This window comes from Sus scrofa, chromosome 5, assembly GCF_000003025.6.
Source record: "Sus scrofa isolate TJ Tabasco breed Duroc chromosome 5, Sscrofa11.1, whole genome shotgun sequence".
Lineage (NCBI taxonomy): Eukaryota > Metazoa > Chordata > Mammalia > Artiodactyla > Suidae > Sus > Sus scrofa.
Genome location: NC_010447.5, coordinates 4,993,521 through 5,016,700, shown reverse-complemented (window position 1 = coordinate 5,016,700; position 23,180 = coordinate 4,993,521). Strand labels below are relative to the sequence as shown.

The following is a 23,180-nucleotide window of genomic DNA, read 5'->3' as shown; positions in this document are numbered from 1 at the left end:
CGCGAGAGAATACGAATGTCCCTGCATCTCCCAACCCTCTCTTCCTCCTGCTCCCCTGCCTCCCCGCTGGATTCCTAACTGCATCCCACGTCACTGCGGGGCTGTGTCCTCCTGGATCACGAGCTCCTGGAGGGCAAGGCTCTGTCCCCCGGGGTCAGTGCACCCACTGCGGGAGGGCAGGGCCTGGCTCCTGCTGGGCCAACACAAATGTTTGCTGTTGGGGGAGTTACAGAGGGCTGTGGGCTCGGAGCCAGCCCGGAGGGCGAGGGAAAAACCAACCTTAACCACACACACAGACCTAGACTCCCCTGCTCCTCCCCGGGTGGACGGCCTCAGATAGTGGTATCTGCTGGGGAAGGACCCCACCCACTGTCCTGGGGAAATGGCCTTAACTCTTTCCACTCCATCAAGTCTGGAGCTCCGTCCACCTGTGAGTGTCTCCAGAAACCTGTTCACGTCCCTCCTAAATCACTGGGGCCTGGGAACCGGAACCGGTCTCTCTGGGCCCCCTTCCCCACCCGCTGTCACACATCGTCCAGAGTCAACCTTGTAGAACCCAAGTCCACCAGGTCACCTCCATCTCAAACCCCTTCCGCGGCTTCCAGCGCTGCCAGGACCTGCCTTGGTCCTCTTCTCTCTCCGGTCCCTGGAGCCCCACGCTGTGCCCTCTGGTCCTGCTCTTCCCTCGGCCTGATTCCAGGCCAACATGTTTCCTGGCTCTTCAGGTCTCTTCGGGAAAATTCCTGTCCTCCCCTAGCACAGAACAGGGTGTTCGCGAGGGTTCCTATGTGCCAGCAATGTCCACCGAACGCAAAGCCTCTTCAGAGCCGGGATTGTGCCTCTAGCCCCAAGCCCGGTTGTGGGTAAAAGTTCAGCAAGTGACATGACTTATTTGTGGGTTATGTGATCCACTTCGGGTGCGCAAAGGTGCTGGCCCCGACTGCCCCCCGGTTCCCTGGAGCCCAGGTACCGGCACCAGAGCCGGCCCAGCCCAGGGCTCAGAGGTGCAGAACAGGAGGAGAAGGCGGAGGAAGCCTTAGGTCTGTCCCAACGGCGGCACTTAAGCGCGGAAGCACCACTTCACTTTGAGAATGAGTGTGACGCGCAGCGTGGGAACGGCCGAGGGCTCGCGGGCAGCCGGCGGGCTGGAAGTGGTGACCGCAGCGCCCGAGAGGGCGCCGAGACCTCGGGCGGCGGGCGCCGCAGGGCCGGGGGCGGGCGGGGGCGGGGGCCGGCGCCGGGGCCGCGCCCTCCGGGCCACTCCCCAGGCCGAGCAGGCGGCGGCGGCGGCCAAGGCGGCGACCAGGGCTGCTCTCACACGCGCTGCGCCCGCGCCCGGCCCCGGGGTCCCCGCGCACCCCATGTCCTCCGCACCGCTGCGCTCGCCCGCCTCGCGGCCGCACAGGATGAAGAAGGACGAGTCGTTCCTGGGCAAGCTGGGCGGCACGCTGGCGAGGAAGAAGAAGGCCAAGGAGGGTGAGTCCGCCGGCCGCCGGCCGCCCGCCGCGCACGCGCCGCGCCCCGCCCCGCGGGCTCCGGGCGGGCGGCTGCTCGGCCCCGCGCGCTCGCGCTTGCGCGCACGCCGCCCCGAGTCCCACCGGGACCGGATCGAGGGGCAGGCGGGCCACGCGGTCCGAGCCTTGCCGGGACCCGGTTGAGTAGCAGCCGGGACCACGCGGTCCGAGCCCTGCCGGGACCCGGTTGAGTAGCAGCCGGACCACGCGGCCTGAGCCCTGCCGGGACCCGGTCGAGTAGCAGCCGGAACCATGCGGCCCCGAGTCTCGCTCGGGTGGCCGCCGGGGCCACGCGCCCGCTCCCCTTCGGGCTCCGCGCGCGCGGCATCCTTACCCCGCCGGGCCCGCGCAGCGCGCAGCCGTGACCTTGGCGACAGCCCTTGAGCCTCGCGCCTTCCTCCTCCCGAGACCTTTAAACGCCGGCGGGAACCGGGAGCTCAGGCTCTCCCCCCGCCCTGTCCTCCGCCGGCGGCTCGTCGAGCCTCTTTGGGCCCCGGCGTCATCTCGGGGCGCAGCGCCAGCTCCTGCTGAGGGCAGGACGTTGAGCAGATGTGGGGCGAGCTCCCGGGGCGCCGAGGCCAGCCCCGGGCCCGCCGCGGCCCGAGGGGCCATGTACAAAGCCCCGCTGCCGGGCAGCACCGCCGCGGGCCCGCTGGTTCAGCCCTGCCTGAGGGCACTCGCTCCTCAATGGGCACGCGCTGCCGGGCGGGCAGAGGCCGGGCCCCGCCAGTGTCCGTGATGCGGGGTGCTGTCCGGCTGCGGCCCCCGCGGCGGAGAGGGGAGGGAGGAACTCGTGCGGAGCGGGCAGGCCGGAGCTGCGAGGCCCGTGGGCACCGACTGGGGCACGGACCACAGAGGCCCCTCCATGTCTGACCCCAGGTGCCTGCGAGAATACTGCTAAAAATCTGCCTGCCTTCTCTTACATTTTAAAAGTTTTTTTAGACGTGTGAGGACTCTCGTTTGGGATCTTGAAATACCGCTGTTCTCTGGGCCCCTCCCGGGGCCGCGTTCCGGAATTTTCCCTTTGTTCTGGCCCGGAGGTTCGTCCTCTGGGCCAGATGCCCTGCGGGTGAGGGTGCGTGGTGTGCTGGGGCAGCTCTGAAAAGGCTGGTGCGAGCTGGCCTCGGGCAGGACATGGGGAAGGTGTGTCAGCGGTCACGGGTGTGCAGAGTTCCTCATAGCCCAGCTTGACCTGTGCTCTAGAAGGTCCCCTTGGACCTCCAGGATGAGCCCCCTCCACCGTGTGACCTAAGGACATGCTTGCAGGGACACATAGACACACGTCCCTGAACTCATTTCTCCCTTGGAGATATGTATTCTGTGCTCCCATGCATTTCCCACCCAGGGGTGTGTGTGTGTGCGCGTGTGTGCACGCGCGCGCGTGTGTGTTGGGGAGGAGGAAGGGGGAAGGTGAGGGGAGTGTGTGCCCTTGCATTTCCCATCGGGAGCACTTTTATCCAATTAGATGATTGGGTTCCCAGAGGGCAGGGCCTTTGAAAAAATGTGGCCCGGCATATCAGTAAACAAAGGATGTTGCAGCCTTCTAGCCTCCACTGCCACCCCTCCCGGTGAGCCCTGAGGGGACTCAGGATGTGAAAGCACAGGACTCTGGTCCCTGAGAGCTGAGGTGCACATCAAAGGACTGATTTCAGTGAGTCCTTTGCATCTTCCTGTACTTAGAAAAGCCCTGAATTCCTTAACTTGAGATGTCTGGTTTTCTTTCATTAACAGTAATCTTTTGGCTTTCCCGTCGGGGCTCAGTGGTTAACGAATCCGACTAGGAAACATGAGGTTGTGGGTTCCATCCAGATTACAAACCAGTAATCTTTGCCTTTTTTTTTTTTTTTTTTTTTTAGGGCCACACCCGCAGCATATGGAGTTTCCCAGGCTAGGGGTCTAATTGGAGCTACAGCTGCCAGCCTACACCACAGCCACATCAACGCCAGAGCGGAGCCACGTCTGTGACCTACACCACAGCTCACGGCATCGCCGGATTCTTAACCCCTTGAGCGAGGCCAGGGATCGAACCCACAACCTCATGGTTCCTAGTTGGATTTGTTTCTGCTGCGCCACGACGGGGAACGCCTCATTAGCAGTAGTCTTTCAATGTTCCGACTACCTGGTCTGTGTTGCAAAAAACGCCTATGGAGCCTGGCCCCTCCCCTGGCTCTTCTGAGCTCCCCTTAGAGTTACCCCAGGGGCTGCAACCTGGGCTCCAGTCCTTAGTTTTGTCTGCCAGGTAAAACGTCATTCTTCACTCTAAGGTTGTGCGGTTTTTTGTGGTTGACAAGTGGGTCCAAGCACACTGGCGACTCCTCTCTGAGGCCTGGCATTTGGGATCCAAACTGGCTTATTTATCTCCATCAAGTCGCACCTCCTGAAAGCGGCGATAAATGGCCTTCGCATGTCCCTTGATCATTCCGCCTGCCTTGGTTGCCGTCCTGTCACCTTCACCCAAATCAGTGTCCTTCCCTTCCTAGTTCATGCGTTGCCTGCTGTGAGCCCCTAGGAAGTAAAGGTGAACAAAGCTCTTGCTTTCCTGGACCGAGGGGTCAGGGGGCGTAGCTAAATAAACAGACCACCGTCGCGTAACAATATGTGCTGCGGTCAGATGGATGCCCACGCAAGGCCTCAGGCAGATGATGTTTGGGTTGAGACCCAAAGGAGCCAAGAAGGAAAGCCATTCCTCCCAGAGCAGCAGGTCAGCAGAATGTTCTGGACAGTGACAGCTTTTTATAGGTGACATTTACACTCTTGGAATACGAAGAAGCACAGGCCTGAGTCATGGACAGGCCCCAAGTTCCCAAGCCAAGGCCTTGTCCTTGCCTTTGTGAACTGGCCGGCACCTAGAAAATGGAGAACCAATCTGGCTTAATTTAACTCTGCCAAGAATTGCAATAGTTCAGACGTGCTGTGCTGAATAAAAGAGGCCTGAAAACAGCGGAAGGAGAGAGGTGCTTCTGTGGCGAAGCTGGCGTTGCTTTAGTGTGAGTTAGCTGGGTCCCTTGCCTCGGGTCTCAAGGTTGGGGTATCTGGTACCCTCAGGGGTTCCCCATGCAAACAGGAATTGGGCTCAGATGCAGGAATTGGGGGAGGACTGGCCTGGGAAGGGCTCAGTGGCTTCTGTCTGGTCTGGCGGGAAGTGGGGAAGGAGTCAGAAGCAGGAGACTGGAGTTCCCGCTGTGACGCAGTGGAAACAAATCTGACTAGTGTCCGTGAGGACGCAGGTTCACTGGGTCCCTGGCCTCGCTTAGTGGGTCAGGGATCCGGTGTTGCCGTGAGCTGTGGTGTAGGTCGCAGATGTGGCTTGGATCCTGTGATCTCGTGTTGCTGTGGCTGTGGGGTAGGCTGGCTGCAGCTCTGATTCTACCCTTAGCCTGGGACCTTCCATATGCCACGGGTTCAAGCCCTGGAAAGCAACCCCCCCAAAACAAACCCAAAAAACCCCCCAAAACCCAGAAGCGAGGTACGAAGCCTGGAGAATGAGGTTCTGAATGATTGAGGGTTGCCAGTCTTCCTGCGGGCCTGTTTCCTTGGCAACCTGCCCTCCCTGCTGCTCAGGTGCATCCCCAGCTGGAGCAGGTCCTGGCCCAGACCCAGGGCCCCGGTGGGAAGGCGCTCATTTGCCTGCCGGGGACCGATCAGGAAGACGGCGCTTCGAGGTGTCCTGGGCGCTGCCAGCTGTGCCATGGGCGGGTTTCATTTCCTTGTTGTTAGAGAGTTGATGGTGAATTCAGGAGTGTGGGTGGAGGTGCGGCCTCTGTAAGGGAGGTGGCGGGGGGAGGGGGAGGATGCTGGGCCGAGGACGGCACTGCCGAGAAGCCAGAGATCCCGGGTGCCCCGAGCATTCGGCCCTGCCCGCCCAGGTTGGCAGAGCTCGAGGCTGTGACCAAGTGCGGAGGGACAGGTGGGGGGATGTCCTGCCGTCTTCCAGAGAAGGTCATATCAGGAAATGCGTTCTGGGCCTCGGAGGGGCTGCTGGGGAAGTGCCGGTGGATGAATTCACAGCGTGGTGAAGGCTGATGTGCCATGGAAGGACCCGAGTCGCGTCATGTGGTGGCTGGTTTAGAAAACGGAAGTGGGACGAGCTGTGGGCATCAGGAGTGGAGAGGAACACTTGAAAGCCCCAGAGCTCCCGAAGGAGCCACTCACTAAAGCTCATCGGTTACTGGGGCTGGACAGAGCAGGCGCAGAGGAAGACTCCCCACGAGGGCCCCCTGGTGACCATGGGTGACAGCCTGCAGGTCCAGCCGGCGGGGGGGGGGGCAGGGGAGGGAGGGAGGGAGGCACCCCAGGGTCACCCCAGCTACTGCGTAAAGTCCTTAGTGGCGGGTGGCCAGTTCTGGGTTGGGGGACCCTGGACGGAAGGGGTGGAATGGATTTGATTTCCACTCCACCCATTTGCCGCAAGAGGGACCCCCCCTTGACCTTTGCCCTCTGCCCAGACACCAGTGACAGGTGCCAGGCTGCACAGCACTGAACCCACCACAGCCAAGCCTGGAGGTTCTGTCCCTCCCACTTTTCCGAGGAAAGCGAGCCTTGAGGAATTCCTGTTTCGTGATTGCTGTTTCTCTTCTTTCCCTCCCTCCCTCCTTCCCTTTCTTTGTAAATGTGTTTTTAGGGCAGTTTAAGGTCTCATTCCCTAGTGACCTAGGATGTGGAGCCTTTTCTGGCGTCATGTTTCATCTCTACATCTTTTTTGGTGAGGTGTCCATTCAGATCTTTGGCCCCCCTTTTTTTTTTTTTGGTTTCTGGGCTGGGGATTGAACCTGCGCCACGGCAGTGACAATGCCAGGTCCTTAACTCACTGAGCCACTAGGAAACTCATTTTTAACAATTGAGTTGTTTGATTTCTTCTACTTAAATTTTAGGACTTTTTGATGTATTGTGGTCACAAATCTTTGTCGGCTATGTCCTTCACAGACACTTTCTCCTGCTCCGTGGCTTGTCTTCTGGGTCTCTTGACCCCAGCATTTGATGCAGAAATAGTGGTAAGTGAGCAGGATGTGGTCTGAGACCCCATGAACTAGGTCTAAAGTGACATCAGGGGGCTGCACCCTTGCGAAACAGGTATTCTGTTTTCTTTGGTGGATTTATTTATTTATTTATTTATTTATTTTGTCTCTTTGTCTTTTTAGGGCCGTTCCCGTGGCATATAGAGGTTCCCAGGCTGGGGGTCGAATCGGAGCTGCAGCTGTTGGCCTATACCACAGCCACAGCAACGCCAGATCCAAGCCACTTCTGAGACCTACACCACAGCTCACAGCAACCAGATCCTTAACCCACTGACTGAGGCCAGGAATCGAACCCGCCACCTCATGGTTCCTAGTCGGATTCGTTTCCACTGCACCACGACAGGAACTCCTCTTTGGTGGATTTAAATGACTTCCAGAGAGCATCTCCGTCTGAGCCAGCACGGCTGACCCTCGTCAGTCCACCCTGTCCCCCTGTCCCCCACGAAGTGATCGGCTGTGTCGACCCCAAACACCATCCCCCCTCAACACTGCTCCATCATAAGAGTACTGGACAGAGGTGCTGCATCATTTAGCCCTGCAGGTGGGACTTTTTTTCCCTTTCTTGGCCACTCTGCTGCATGTGGAGTTCCCGAGCCAGGGATCATATCTGAGCCACAGTATAGACGGAAGTCGCAGCTGTGGCAATGCTAGATTCTTAACCCACTGTGCCAGATCGGGGATTGAACCTGTGTCCCAGCGCTTCCAAGATGCCCGCCGATCCCGTGTTGCCACATCAGGAACTCTCAAGGTGGGACCTGCCCACAAGTTACCTGGAAGGCAGGACTTTCCCCCTCACTTTATAGTTGAGCCAACACGACCTTACCCAGCAGCCACTTCCTGGTGGTTTAAACCAGTGGTTCTCATGAAATATGAAAAATCAGTAGATACATAAGTAAATGAATAAAATTGGAGTTCCCTGGTGGCTCAGTGTGTTAAGGATCTGGTGTTGTCACTGCTGCAGGCGCAGGCTTGATCCTGGCTTGGGAACTTCCATGTGCTGCAGGCATGGGCCCCAAAATAAATTTAAAAAAATGCCCTAGTTGTCAGGTGGGGGTCATTCTGCCCCCAGGGGACATGGGCAGTGTCACGACCAGGGTGGGGGTGCTGGTGGCCTCTCTGGTTGGGGACCAGGAATGCTGGTTAACATCCCACGATGCTCCGGACAGCCGCACACGGGTTGGGAACAGTGCTGGGTGGAGACACCTGTGGGTCTTTCCTCGGGTGTCTTAGAACCAAGAGAAGGTGACAAGCCGCAGAGGTGGAAGAGCCCCCAGGGCCCCCAACTGCCTGAGTCTGCCAGTGGCCCTTGAAGGCCCGCCTGGACCCCACCTCGGTGCAGTGCAGGGGGCTCCCAGCCCAGTCTCCTGAGGGCAGGGATCTGCATGGCCCACCCAGGCTGGGCATGTGTGGCCAGGCCGGCCGGCTACAGGCAGGTGTGGTGCTCACAGGGAGCAGGTGGCGAGGGGGGTCCCGGGGAGCAGGGGCTGTCCCTGGCAGACCCCCGTCTCTGCAGGTGGGGGGGGCGAGAAAATCGGGGACACTTTGGTGAGAGCTCGAAGGAAGTGCAGTTGCTCCCCTGTAATTTGAGCCCTGAGGACCTAGGGACACAGAAGAAGCTTTACCTGGCCACCTGGGAGCTGGTGGCAGGTGGGGACCAGGCCCCGGCCTGTCCTCAGGAGCCTGTGGACGCTGTGGGAGGGGGCGGGCCCTGTGTTGATGGAGACCCAGGTTGGGGGGTGCACAGCCTGGATTTGGAGGAGTGGTCCCCTGGGTGCGTGTAAAGGCTGGCCAGGAATCAGAGAGGAGGGCCCTGGAGGAGACCCCAGCTCGTCCTGCTGGGGACGTGCCGGAGGCTCAGCGTGGCCGGCTGTGGTGTGGCCAGTGGGCCGTGGTCAGCCGCAGGGCCAGGTAGAGCAGTCCTTGGGCCCTCCTGGCTCGTGGGAGCAGCAGGTGCTGGTGACCCATCTCAGCGACTTTACGGAGTCTGGTGTGGAATGGACCGGAGTGGGGTGGGCCGTGAGAAAGCGGCTGGCATGTAGGTGCAGGCAGGGTGGGCTTCCTGGAGGCAGTACCCTGGCCGGGGAAGCCGCACGATTCTTGAAATGGAGAGGAGGTCAGAGGAGGCCTGGGAGGTGCAGCTGCAGGGCCTGAGACCGAGGTTGCCACCCAGAGGCTACTCTGAGCTGGAAGGATCTTTGCATAGAAACAGCTTAGAGGAGGCCTGGTTTTCTAGGGCCCCTGCCCTGCTGCCTGCTGCCGGGGGGGTGCTGGTGCACCTGGGGAGGCCTAGAGGCTGCTCAGGGCGCTTGCATAGAGAACTGATTGGGGCGCGTAGTGACCTTGAAGTGATTTCCGCATCCTCTTTTAAGCGGATCTCAACCTCCCCCTTCCCTTCGAAAATAATGCTGAAGGTCCTGCTGTGTCCACTGGGAACTCTATCTAGGCACTTAGGATGGAGCATGATGACGTGAGAACGAAGAACGTACACGCGTCTGTGTGCCTGGGTCCGCTTGCTCACAGTAGAAAACGACAGAACGCCGTAAGCCAGCTCTGATGGAAAAAATGAAAATCATCATTAAAAAGATAAAATTATCCTGGACTAGTACCCCTCTTTGCGGTAAGATATGGGGCCAGGAGTTCCCATCGTGGCGCAGTGGTTAACGAATCCAACTAGGAACCATGAGGTTGCGGGTTCAGTCCCTGCCCTTGCTCAGTGGGTTAAGGATCCGGCGTTGCCGTGAACTGTGGTGTAGGTTGCAGATGCGGCTCGGATCCCGCGTTGCTGTGGCTCTGGCGTAGGCCGGTGGCTACAGCTCCGATTCGACCCCTAGCCTGGGAACCTCCATATGCCGCGGGAGCGGCCCAAGAGATAGCAACAACAACAACAACAACAACAGACAAAAAGACAAAAAAAAAATAAATAAATAAAAATAAATAAAAAAATAAAATAAAAATTAAAAAAAAAAAAAAAAAGATATGGGGCCAGGGTTTGTAATGAGTGTGGTCCCCTTTGGCCAGGGAGGGGGGACTTTTTGGGGCTCCTTTGCATCTCCAGACCCTGCGTTTGCTCAGGTGATTGCTTTGATCTACCGGACCCTTGGGAAGGTGACTGCAGGTCATGGTTAAGGTGGGTCGGACTCTTAGAAGAAGGGGAAGAGAGTGACTGGTGAAGACGTGGAAGGATGTGAGCGGGTGAGGGGCCAGGACCATGTACCCGGGGAGTTCTAGAACGTTCTATGGGAAGAGGCGTCGGTGTAGGTTCTCTGCAGACCCTGCCGTGTTGCTTGCTCCGAACCCCTAAGGCGTCTTCTTTGAGCGGGGGGGGGGGGGGGGGGTCTCTGTCTGTGGGGGCAGCCCGGAGAGGGAGCTACGGTCTGTCGGCTTCTCTATTGCAACGCACTCCTTAGGGAGTCGTTGGCAGGCCCTGGAAGCCACTGCTCTGTTTTCCTCTCTCTGGCTGAGAGGAAGTGGCTTTCAAGGGGCTTGGTGTGGCTTTGTCAAGTTTCCTTTGATTATTATTCTGATTATAATCTTCAAATGCAGCACTTCGCCTTGTTTGTTCTGCGTTTTGCCCACACGCCTGTGGGCCTTTCAGAGAGAAACACGTCGGCACGTCAGCGGGTTCCACGCTGGGCTTTTTTCCCGGTCGTCTGCTGAAATCTGGGAAACGTTGCTTCCATGGAGAATGGGAATGCAGATGCTGGCTCCAGAGTCGTGACTTTGCACTCCTCCCCTTCCAGGAAGAGCGCTCTCTGTGGTCCTCCTGGCATCGTGGGTATTCCTGAGTGGTCCCGAGGAGTCCCGTCGCCGTGGCAACCCCGCGCTCATCAGAGGAGCTCTGCGTTGAATTCCCATCTCCCTTTGGTGGGATTAATATTTATCGCACATCCCGAAGTTGCTTACCTTCGTGCTCCCTGTCCAGTCGTCAGAATAATTAAGGGACCCTTAGACGGTGGAAGGGACGAAGCGCCTGCTCTGAGCGGGTTTTAAGCGCTCTGATTGATTTCCCCCCCCCTGCTGTGGTTGGCAGAGGGCAGGACCTTGACCCGGCTATTTTCTTGTTTTCAAACATGTGGTCCCATCACAGGAGAGACGTACCCTCAGAAAGCCCGTTTCCTCGTTGCATCAGTCGCACACTTGACCTTTTCAGATGAAAAATGGCTTTACTTCCTCGCGAGTGTATTTATTATTTATATTATGTAGAAGCTGAAAAACCTATCAGTAAATTTAGGGGTCCCTTATTAACCCACGTTGGCCCCCTGTTGTTAATCTGCTCATCTATACTAATTGTGTGGGGGTGAGAGGATGTAAACACGGACTACAATCATTCTGGAAGTTTCTGGTGGCTCTTGCGTCATTGAGATACTGCTTTTTTTCAAAAATATAATTGATGTACAGTATTATGGTAGCGTCAGGTACACAGCAGGGGATTCAGTTCTGCACGCGCACACACGCACACACATCTGTGTATCTATATATTCTTTTTCAGATTCTTTTCCACCCTCGGCTATTACAGACTATTGAGTTCAGTTCCCTGTGCTCTACAGTAGGTCCTTGTTGGTTACCTATTTTATATATAGTAACGCTCTTATGTTAATCCCCAACTCCTAACTTATCCCTTCCCCTCCCCTTCCCCTTTGGTAACCGTAAGTTGTTTTCTGTGTCTGTGAGTCTCTTTCTGTTTTGTAAATAAGTCCGTTTGTGTCATTTTTGGATTCCACGCATAAGTGATATCACCTGATGCTTGACTTTCTGTGTCGGACTTACTTCGTGGGGTCATCTCTCCAGGTCCGTCCGTGTTGCTGCCAAGGGGATTCTTTCGTTCTCTTTTACGGCTGGAGATGCTCCTTCGTAAACATTAAACGTGGTACCGTGTTCTGATCATGAGAGAAAATGGAATGGGCAGTGGGTTCTGCCATCGTCTGGTCCCTGGGGCTCACAGCACCCGAGGCATCACGTGATTGGCTCTGGGAAGCCAGTGGTCCTTCTGCCTTCTCCGAGCATCCTCTGGCCATGGAATCCCCTTGGGCACTCTGGGTCTCACCCTCTGAGTGGGAAGGCTTTGGGGCCCCACTTCCTCATTTCTGAGCTGGGGAAATGCGGGGAAGATGCCACCTCTGCCTTTCCCCAGCTGTCGAGACCTCTTGGGTTCCCAGCAGGGCAGCGTGTTGGTGTTGGTGTGGGAGGTAGCACCCTGGAGGTGGTGGTGGGGGAGCAGGTGGGAGGTGGGTGAGCCAGGCCTGCGCTCACATCCTTGCTCCGTGGGTCTGTTACTCCGTCTGTCTCAGCCTCTTCCTGACTGGGCCCCCGTGGATCTCGGGGGCACCTGCCCTTAGACAATGTGAAGATAAAATGACATAAAGGTTGGAGTTCCCGTTATGGTTCATTGGTTAAGAACCCAACTAGTATCCGTGAGGCTGTGGGTTCAATCCCTGGCCTCGATCAGTGGGTTAAGAATCCGGTGTTGCCGCAAGTTGCGGTGTGGGTCACAGATGCCGCTTGGATCTGGCGTGGCTGTGGCTGTGGTGTAGGCTGGCAGCTGCAGTGAGGATTCGACTCCTACCCCAGAACTTTCATGTGCTGCAGGTGAGGCCCTAAAAAGAAAAAAAAAAAATGCAGTGAGGGTTTCATTAGCAATTAAGTGCTCGGTAAGTTTTTTTTTTTTTTTTTTTTTTTTTTTTGTCTTTTTGCTATTTCTTGGGCCGCTCCCATGGCATATGGAGGTTCCCAGGCTAGGGGTCCAGTCGGAGCTGTAGCCACCGGCCTATGCCAGAGCCACAGCAACGCAGGATCCGAGCCGCGTCTGCAACCTACACCACAGTTCACGGCAACGCCGGATCGTTAACCCACTGAACAAGGGCAGGGACCGAACCCGCAACCTCATGGTTCCTAGTCGGATTCATTAACCACTGCGCCACGACGGGAACTCCTCGGTAAGTATTAATTATGGATACTGCTGACAAGTGAGGCACTGACACAGACGCTGACTCCAGAGCTGGTTAGTGGTAGGGCAGGGCTGGCTGTGTCCCCTGGAGAGTAGCCTCAGCTCGGTTGATAACGACTGCGTGCCCCGTGTTAGGAAGGATTCTGAGGCAGCATCTGGGCTGGGGAAAGAATGCAGAGACTAGTCCAGCCTGCAGTGTATATGGGAGGGTTAAGCGCTGAGTGATTGTCATCCCCAGAATAGAAGCCTTTTCTCACTCTAGTCCTGTGTCATTTCAGCAGCTCTGGCTGCTTCTTTTGCAGTGTGTCCTGTGAAGGCACGGGTTGGCAGTTGGTAGCAGAGTTACAGAAATCCTTTAAAATATTTGTGTGTGGGGAAAGCTAGCATCCTGCTTCCCTCCTGGCCCACGGTGGCTGGGAAGCCTGCTCCTTTGAGGTGTGCGGTGCAGAGAATCGGAGTTCCCCGTTTGCCGAGCAGCAGGTGTTTCTGAGCGGAAGCAGCAGTCCTGGAGTGTGAGCCCTGCTCGTCGGGGCCTTTCCGCCCACCTCGGCCTCCTTCCTTGCCAGCAGCCTGAGGAATCAGAACATTAGGCAAATCTGTGCAGTTTCTCATATGCTTGCATGTTAGCAGTTGAATGCTTGTTTGTTAAGCTTAGGCATTTTGAAATGATTGTCCTTGGTCTGAGGTTTTTTTTCCTTTTTCTTTTTTGGCTGCTCCTCGGCATGTGGAGTTCCCAGGCCAGGGATCAGATCTGAGGCAATGCCAGATCCTTTAACCCACTGCGCTGGCTTTGCAGAGACACTGAGGTCCCGTTGTGCCGCAGCGGGAACTCCTTTGTCTGGGCCTTTGAACCTTGACTTACTTGTGAGTCACCCAGAGTGAGTCAGGAATATTGATTTCCCCAAGTAAGACCATCTGTGTTTACAGCTGCTGTTTTCATAAGTTGGACATTTTCATACTTTGATTTGAAAAATCGCAATTCCAGAGGATGTAGTTTTTAGTCTAATATTAAGTTATTAAAAAGTTCAGGAGGGGCCGGATGTTTCCTAACTCCCAGGGCTCGCTGGCATCCAGCTCTCCTGGAAGCAGCTGTCTGGTTTGATGGAGCCACAACCGCCCTCAGTGTCTGCCGCGTCTCCTGTTACCGTGGAGCTTGCGAGAACCGTCCCGGCGCTGCTCTAAGTGCGTGGACAGAGCATCCTTTGAGCAGGCTGGGGGAGGGGGACAGCTTGTTGCGGTGTCTGTAATTCATTGTTGGCATAAATAGACTTTGAGGGACATTGTGCCCAAAGCCTAATTTGAAGTTTGTTTGTCCCTTTTATTTTTTTCCTGTTTTGGCAATGAATATTACCCTTCAAAGGAAGACTTGAATGCATCCGTACTTGACAAGTTCACGTTTAATAGAGGATCGTCTGAGAAGAAGTGAAGGAAATGTTAAAAGAAGGATGAAAAAAAGCCCACGCAACACCCAGGAGTTCCCTGGTGGCCTCATGGTTAAGGATCTGGTGTTGTCACTACTGGGGCGCAGGTTCCATCCTTGGCCTGGGAACTTCTGCATGGCGCAGCCAAAAAAAAAAAAAATCCCACCCAGGAGTTCCTGTTGTGGCTCAGCTGGTTAAGGATCTGACATAGTGTCCTTGAGGATACGGGTTCAATCCCTGGCCTTGCTCAGTGGGTTAAGGATCTGGTCTTACCACAAGCTGTGGTGTAGGTGGCAGACGAGGCTTGGATCTGGCATTGCTGTGGCCGTGGTGGAGGCCAGCAGCTGCAGCGCTGATTCGACCCCTAGCCTGGGAACCTCCATATGCTGCAGATGTGGCTTTAAAAAAAATCCCACCCCGAGTGGTCACGACTGAGGCTTGTTGGCACCTGGGATATTCCAAGCATGGTGCCAACCACTCCACAGGTGACCTCGTTTAATCTTCACCCAAAGCTGGGAAGTGGGCAGCACGCGGTTATCCCCATTTTGCAGATGAGCAAACGGAGGCTCAGAGGAGCGAAGTCCATTGCAAGAGGTCACTCTGCCGGCTGGGGAGATTAAAACTCTGGCAGCCTGGCTCTTAATTGCCACCAACTTGTCTGCCGAGTGATTCAAACGCAAGTAACCTTCCCAGCTGGCTCGCAGTCGCGTCATTATCATTCCTGGCAGTGGAGATGCAGGCAGCCCCAGTAAGACGGATACTACAGAGGAGACACATGAGCTTAATTTTGTGCTGAATGGGCTCGTTGGCATTTGCAGAACCGTGACGGAGCCTCGGCAGCTTCGTGCTGCTCCAGGACCCAGTCCAGGTCCCCACGGCCCCCTGTCGCCTGCTCAGCTCATTGTCCTTGGCTCCGGGCCTTCACGTATGCTGTTCCCTCTGCCCATTGGCTTGACTGTCAGCCTCCAGCAGGTGGGGGCCCCGTGCTGCCACCTCACCCACCACGTCTTGTACCTTCCTGCCAGACGTGGTTGGCTCTGTGACCCGTCTCCTGTCAGCCTGGGTCCCCTGGCTGTCATTGTCTCGTCTCCAGAGATGCTAAGAGATGCTTTCAGCCTCTTAACGTGGTCTTGGTTTGCTTGCTAAGTACGCAAGAGGCAGTTTGTGCAGTGGTCACAGCCCTGGCCTTTGAGGGTTTCAGTGCTTACTGCTGCACCCTGCGGCTTTGACCTGGGGTGGGCACTTCCCTGCCCTTTGCCCTTTGCCTGTGGCATGCAGAAGTTCCCCGGGCCAGGGATGGAACCCAAGCCACCACCGTGGTGACAATGCTGGATCCTTAACCGCTAGGCCACCAGGGAGCTAACGCCTCGGGTTCCTCTTCTCCAGAAAGTACGCAACTCTTAGGGTTGGTGGGAAATTAAGGGAGTTTCTTAATGAAATGATGTCATTTGAACTTGGCTTGATCAAGCGATGGCGTGGGAAAGAACTGTCCTGTGATTCAGGTTCCAGGTCCACTCGTGATCACCAGCTGCGATGCTGACCCTAGTTCCCACGTGGGGTGGGGGAGGGCTTGCCCCCCCATCCAGCAGTTCTGCGACACTAGCCTGCTGCCCTGCAGTGCAGTTCTGTTCTGACATGATCTGGAGGGGGCATCAGATTCCACACATTAAAGCCTCAGTCCCGCAAGACTGACCCCCACTTCACATGCTGATCCCAAGTTCTGACCAACAGGCTCTAAATCTGAGCTTCCCATGAGCCCCGGCTTGGATTGGCTTCATTTGCTGGAGTAGCTCTTTGACGCAGAGAAACACTGTACTGGCTAGATGACCAGTTTCTCCTAAAGGGGTATCGCTCAGGAACAGCTGGATGCAAGAGATGCACGGGGCAAATAAGTGGGGAGGGGTGCCCCCCCTCACCCAGCACCTCTGTGGATCACCAGCCCCGGGGCTCTCTGCACCCAGTCCTCCTGGGCTTTGTGGAGGCTTCACTGTGTGGGCACAGTTGGTTAATTCATTGCCATTGGAGACTGGCCCAATCCATCTCTAGCCCGCCCCTCCCCGGAAGTTTGGGGGTGGGACTGAAATTACCAATCCTAATCAAGGGCTTGGTTCCCCTGGCAACAAGCCTCCATCCTTAGGTTACCTGGGGGCTTTTCCAAAAGTTACCTCATTCACATAGGACATCTTTTTTTTTTTTTTTCTTTTTTCTTTGTCGGCCACCCTGTAGCACATGGCGTTCCCAGGCCAGGGATCGAATCCGAGCCAGAATTGAGACCTATAGCTTCAGCAATGCCAGATCCTTAACCCACTGTGCCGGGCCAGACATCGAACCCACATCCCTGCCACTGGCTGCAGAGACGCTGTTGATCCTGTTGTGCCACAGTGGGAACTCCCACATAAGACATCTTTATCGCTCTCATCACTTAGGAATTGGGGAAGATCAAATATCTATCTTTTTTCTTTCTTTTTTTTTTTTTTTTTTTTTTTTTTTTTGCTGTTCTAAAGCCACACCAGTGGTATATGGAGGTTCCCAGGCTAGGGGTCAAATCGGAGCTCTAGCTGCTGGCCTGCACCACAGCCACAGCAACTCGGGATCCGAGCCACATCTGCACCTACACCACAGCTCACAGCAACGCCAGATCCTTAACCTACTGAGTGAGGCCAGGGATTGAACCTGCATCCTCATGGATACTAGTGAGGTTCTTAACCTGCTGAGCCACAGAGGGAACTCCCAGGTTGGTAGTTTCTTGAAGAACTCAACCTACATTCTCCCTGTGACCCAGCAATTCCCATCTGAGATACTTACTCAAGGGAGGTGGAAACCTGTGCCCGTACGAAGGCTGGCACCAGGATGCCCATAGCGACTCTATTCATGATATCAGCCAGGCTCTCCAGGAGGATGGAGAGGTGGGCGGGGCTGTACCCATGGGACAGAAGGCTTCTGGGCAGCAAGAAGGAACACGTGCCAGGGCACACACACTGTGACTCTCAGCATCGCTCTTGCTGAGCAAAAGAATCTAGATGTAAGGGGTGCGTGTGGTGACCCGTTTCTTAGGGGGAGGAGTTCTAGACAGACACAGCTCATCTGTGTGGTTGCCTCTGGGTGGGATGGGACCTGGCTGGAGAGGGGCGGGGCGGGTGGGGACTATTCCGTTATGATAAGAATGCCCTCGCTCTTGATAGGGGCTGCATAGGCACCAGTGCATGCCTTTGTCAAAACTCACTGCATGTGCGCTTAAAAACACGCATTTCAATGTATGCAAATTTAACTCAAAAGAAAGAATTAAAACAGACTTGGGGTTGCCAGGGGTGGGGAGGGAACGGGATAGTCAAAGAGTTTGAGGTTAGCAGATGCCAACTATTACTTTTGGAGGGATAAGCAATGAGATCCTGCTGTACAGCACAGGGAGCTATATCCCTTCCGCTGTGGTGGAGCCGGAGGGAGGAGAATGTGAGAAAAAGAACGTGTGTCGAACTGGGTCACTTTGCTGTACAGCAGAAATGGACAGAACCCTGTAAATCAACTATATAAAATTTTAAAAAAACTACCGCCCTCTAGTTAGTGATACGTATGCTTAGAGGGGGAGGTCTCCCCGTCTGCGGTATACTTGAAAATGCATAAAAATGAAGATGGTGTGGCAGGCCAATTAATGGCCCCCCAAAGAGGCGCACACCCCTGAACCAGCGGCTGTGTCACCTTTCACGCAAAAAAGGATTTAGCTGATGTGATTGAGTGGAGGGTCTTGAGATGGGAGTGACCTGGATTCTCCAGGTGAGCGCAAGGGAGGCAGGAGGTCACTGTGGGGAAGAGATGTGTCTAAGGAAACAGGCTGGAGGGACGCAGGGCTGCAAGCCAAGGAATGTGGGCGCCCGGGGCAGCTGGAAAAATAAAGCAGCAGATGCCCCCTACACGCTCCAGAAGGAACTTTCTGCTGACAGCTTGAAACCTATTTTGGACTCCCGACCCCCACCCGGAACCGTAGGATAATATGTCTGTGTTGTTTTAGGCCACTGCATTTGTGGGAATTTGTTCAGGCGGCCACAGGAAACAAATACAGATCACTTGCTGGAGAGAGAGAAGAACAGATGGATACGTAATGAAACAGTTACAGGGAAATGCTCCTGGTAGACTCCAGGCGGTGGGTGTGCAGGGGTTCGGGTCCAGGGTCAAGTTCTTTAGTTGTTTCTATATGTTTGAACATTTTGGAGTTCCTGTCGTCGTTGTAGCTCAGTGGAAACGAATCTGATTAGCATCCATGAGGATGCAGGTTTGATCCCTGGCCTCGCTCAGTGGGTTAAGAATCTGGCACTGCTGCGAGCTGTGGTGTAGGTCGCAGATGAGGCTCCGATCTGGCGTTGCTGTGGCTGTGGCGTAGGCCAGTGGCTAGAGCTTCGATTAGACCCCCCTAGCCTGGGAACCTCTATATGCAGTGGGTACGGTGCTAAAAAGTCTCACACACACACGAAAATTTTAATAGTAAAAATTGGGGACAATGTTTGAAAATTTTAATAGTGAAGTTCCCTGGTGGTCTAGCTGTTAAAAATCTGGCGTTCTCAACTGCTGTGGTTTGGGTCACTGCTGTGGTGCGGGTTCAATCCCTGGCCTGGGAACTTCCACATGCCATGGGTGTGGCCTAAATGGAAACAAAAGAGAAAATTGTAATAGTAAAAACGGGGGAAGATGCCTGGGCCAGGCACAGAAGAAGCGGTCCCCAGGGTTAGCCCTTGTCCTCACTGATGTCTCGTCAGCATCATTCTTGCCATGTGCCCCTCCCCAATTTATCCGTCAAATACAGAAGAGATGCAGAAGGGGCAGCCCCCGGGCTGGCGGTAACTGGCCAGAAATGATACAATATAGTGAGAGCCTCGTGACCTGTTTGGATCGCTACTTCCATTTAAGAGGAGGACTCAGGTAGGTGTGGGGACTCAGGAGTGACAGGCTGCCGACGTGCACAGATGGCACGGGGGACACGGTGTCCCGGGAGCTGTGCCTTCATCCTCAGACTCTGCTGCTCCTGAGACTCTCTGCACTTGGTTGGGGAAAGAGAGTGTTTAAGTCGATCTAGAAAACATATTATTAGCATAATGAGATTTTAATGATTTGAGATGTTGGCGCCTCGCACCGAATTTCAATCTTCTTGTGTGCAGCTGGGCTTGGTTTTGTTTTATTTTATTTTTTTTGCTCGGGCCTCGTGGCAAGGACACGTTTCTACAATTATTATTTAGGTTTTTCTTTTCTGGGAGCCCTGCTCGAAGGCTGCTCTTCATTTGGTTGTTTAGAAAACCCCTGGGAAGAGAAGACTCTGCTCTTTGTAAACACTTGGCCGCCTTGATCAGAAAGAGAAGAGCTCCATGGCTGGTTGACGGCTGGGCCGTGGAAACAGCCCACGTGTCCATCAAGACCTGAACGGAAACGCCCAGGGTGGCCTGTCCACGCAGCGGAATACTATTTGGCAACGAAAAGGAGTGACCTGCTGATCAGCCTGGAGAACACGATGCTCAGCCCAAGAAGCCAGACACAAAAGGCCACCTAGTGTATCATTCTGTTCGCATGAAAAGTCCAACACAGGCAAATCCACAGAAAGTAGAGTCGTGATTGGCAGGGGCCCTGGGCAGGAGAGACAGGGAGCGACGAAGGATGGCTGCCGGCTTGCTTTCTGGGGCGAGGGAAGTGTTCTCACATTGACAGTGGTCACGGTTGTAAGGCTCGGTGACTGCGTCCAGAATCATTGAACTGCACACTTTAAAAGGGCGAATTGCGTGAAATGTGAATGCTGTCTCAGTAAAGCTGTTAAAAAAATAGTTGTGCAGCGGAGAGGAGCTCAGAGCCTGTCAGCTGTAGGTCAGTATCTATCTTTGCATATTTCCAAGGCAGGATCCTTAACCTGAGGGTGGGGAGCATGGGGGCTCCTCCATGAAGCTCATTGACTTTTTCTGTTTGAGTCTGTTCATTAGAGAATCGTACTGGTCACAGCTTTTAGGATGGACTTTGTAACTCACAAGGTCAAGACGATAATTTAATCTGTTTCTTAAAAATTTGTTTACTTATTTTAAAAGTATTTTATTGAAGTGTGTTGTGTTAGTTTCTTCTGCTATACAACAAAGTGACTCATATATATATACATATATATATATATGTATTCTTTTTCATATTATTTTCCATTATGGGTTTTTCTTTTTTCTTTCTTTTTCTTTTTTTGGTTGTGCCAATGGCATGCGGACGTTCTCGGGCCAGGGATCGAACCTGAACCACAGCAGAGGCCTGAGCCACTGCAGTGAAAATGCTGGATCCTTAACCTGCTGAGCCATGAGGGAACTCCTCCATGGTGGTTCATCACGGGATATTGAATGTAGTCATGTGTTTTATACGGTAGATCCTTGCTGCTTGTCTCTTTTATTCTATTTTGCTTTTTAGGGCCGCACCTACAACATTTGGAGGTTCCCAGGCTTGGGGTTGAATTAAAGCTACAGCTGCTGGCCTACGCCACAGCCACAGCAACTCAGGATTCGAGCTGTGTCTGCAACCTACACCACAGCTCAGGGCAATGCCGGATCCTTAACCCACTGTGCGAGGCCAGGAATCGAACCTGATCCTCATGGATATTAGTTGGACTTGTTTCTGCTGAGCCATGATGGGAGCTCCCTAGATTCTTCATGGAAGCAGTATCATGTGATACTTGTCTTTCTCCTTCTGGCTAACTTCACTTAGTATGATCATCTCCAGGTCCATTCATGTTGCTGCAAATGGCATTCTTTCATTCGTTTTCATGGCTGTGTAGTATTCCATCGCATGTCTGTACAGCATCTTCCTTACCCATTCCTCTCTTGCTGGACACTGAGGTTGCTTCCGTGTTCCTCAGAGCTGCAGGGAGAATGAGTTGGGGATATTATTGTTGGCTCTGGTGTACAGTGCTCCAGCTCCGCTTCTCAACTCTCCTTTGTTCGTTCTTATTAGTTAATCGTTCAGCCTTCCAGGCATACTGACATTCATCAACGTATTTACTGAGTCCCCCCCGACCCCTGCCCCTGACCAGTTACCAAGGTGGGATGGGTGACCAATGGAGTGGCCCTGCCCTGGACATTGGCCCAGCTCTGATGGTGTTGGTGGGCTGGCGAGACCCTCCTTGATGTCACCTTCGATCTTGCTGTCCACTCTTTTTTTTTATTTTTATGGCTGCACCTGCAGCATATGGAGGTTCCCAGGCCATGGGTCAGATCAGAGCTGCAGCTGCCGGCCTACACCACAGCCACAGCAACGCCAGATCCTTAACCCACTGAGCAAGTCTGGGGATTGAACCTGCATCCTCAAGGATCCTAGTCAGATTCTTAACCTGCTGAGCCTCCGTGGAAACTCCATGGCTGTCTCCTCTCTATTCCTCATGGAACAAGCTTGGCCTCCTTGCTGAAACCAGCTGACCACCAGCAGTGGGTGTACTGCAGGCTGTCCCATTGGTCTCCATGTCTGACCTATGCCAGTGTCACATCGTCTGCAGCTTTGTAGGAAATTCCTCCCACTCTGTCCGCCTTTCTTTTTCAAGATTGCTTTGGCTCCTCAGGGTCCTTTGAGGGCCGGTATGAATTTTAGGGTGGCTGTGATATTTTTGTAGCAGTCACCATGGGGATTGTGACAGGGGTCGTATTGAATTTCGAGATTGGAGAGGGATCATCTCACAGTTCTGTCGTCCAGTCCATGAACATGGGACGTCTTTCTGCTGATTTAGGTCTCTTCTTAGTTTCCTTCTGCAGCGGCATGTAGTCCTCGGTGTGCAAGGCTCGGCCGCCTTGCTTAGACCTGTCTCTGGGTGGCCTGTCTCTTCGGATGCTGTTGTAAGTGAGACTGTCTTGTCAGGGGAGCAGTGCCTGGTTCCTGCGTTTTAGGGCCCCTCTCTCTCGTCTCCTGGCCTGGTTCTTGCCACGTTGCTGGGGTCTCACCCTTGTGGTTGGATGTCCCTGGGTTTGGCCAATGGGGACTGGTTGGGGGGGTGTTGACTGTAGGCGTGGATGAGCCCAAGGCCCTGGGGGACCACGCCGGCTTGGGGTGGCCGCCTGGTGACTCTAATGGAGGCTGGGGGTCTGGGCACAGAGGACTGTGTGGTTGACAGTCATGAGCCTAAAGTAGGAGTTTTCTTTTCTTTCTTTTCTTTTTTTCTTTTTTTATCTTTTGTCTTTTTAGGGCCAAACCCACAGCATATGGAGGGTCCCGGGCTAGGGGTCAAATCGGAGCCATAGCTGCCGGCCTGCACCACAGCCACAGCAGTACAAGATCTGAGCCGCGTCTGCCACGTGCACCACAGCTCTGGGCAACACCAGATCCTTAACCCACTGATCAAGGTCAGGGATCGAACCCTGGCCTTAATCCTCGGGTCCTTAATCTGCTGAGCCACAAAAGGGACTCCTCTTCTCTCTCTCTCTCTTTTTTTTGGGGGGGGGGTCTTTTCTAGGGCCTCACCCAAGGCATATGGAGGTTCCCAGGCTTGGGGTCTAATCAGAGCTGTAGCTGCCGGCCTACGCCACAGCCACAGCAACACGGGATCCAAGCCGTGTCTGCGACCTACACCACGGCTCATGGCAAAGCTAGATCCTTAACCCACTGAGCAAGGCCAGGGATTGAACCTGCAACCTCATAGTTCCTAGTCGGGCTGGTTAACCACTGAGCCATGACGGGAACTCCCTCTTCTCTTTTCTTATGCTTCCTTGCAGCCAGCACCCTCCCCAGCGCTGTGGTGGTCTGTCCTCACAGCAGGTCCCATTTCTCAGATGAGGACGGAGGGCGGAGAGAGGGGCCCCTCGGCTTGCGGGGGAGGAGCTGGGATGCGCGGGGCGCCTCTGCTGACTTCTGGCTGTGGGCGATGCTCAGGGGAGCACGGCGGAAACATAGCAAAGTACTGGCACCCCCGGCCACCCCGGGGCTTGGTTTAACAACGTTTAGGGGAGTCACTGGGAGGGAAGGGGCGGGCTCGAGGTAGGGACTGCTGTGAGAACAGAGCAGGCCATTTATTCCTACCTTTGTTGAGCAGCCTGGGGAATGTTCTGGAATGTTCTGGCACAGGCCCTGCTATGCCCTGTGCCTGCGGCCTCCCCAAAGCAATCAAAGGAAACCGAAGCCCGGGGTGGGGGTGGGGAGCCAGGTCTCTGGTGAGTGGTCTTCTCGCCCCGCCCACGGTGAACGTGATGGACAGTCCGTGTAGAAGGAACTCCTTTTGTCCCCGCCTTCCTCGTCTCAGGCACTGAATGAGGATGGATGGTCCGTCGGCAAGGTTAGCTCCCGTCGGATTAAATTTGGATGT

General features: G+C 54.9%; 1 protein-coding gene and 1 long non-coding RNA gene across 2 annotated transcripts in view; both read left to right on the top strand.

Moving 5' to 3' along the window:
- PARVB (parvin beta) overlaps positions 1,207-23,180 on the top strand; it is a 108,828-nt gene continuing 86,854 nt past the window's right edge. The window contains 1 exon segment of the mRNA XM_021091402.1: positions 1,207-1,476. Within this exon segment, the coding sequence (XP_020947061.1) occupies positions 1,362-1,476 (115 nt within the window). The 5' untranslated portion in view covers positions 1,207-1,361.
- Positions 6,774-10,864, top strand: LOC110260615. Its single transcript, XR_002343855.1, has 2 exons — positions 6,774-9,146; positions 10,270-10,864. It is a non-coding gene; the product is annotated as an uncharacterized LOC110260615 (long non-coding RNA).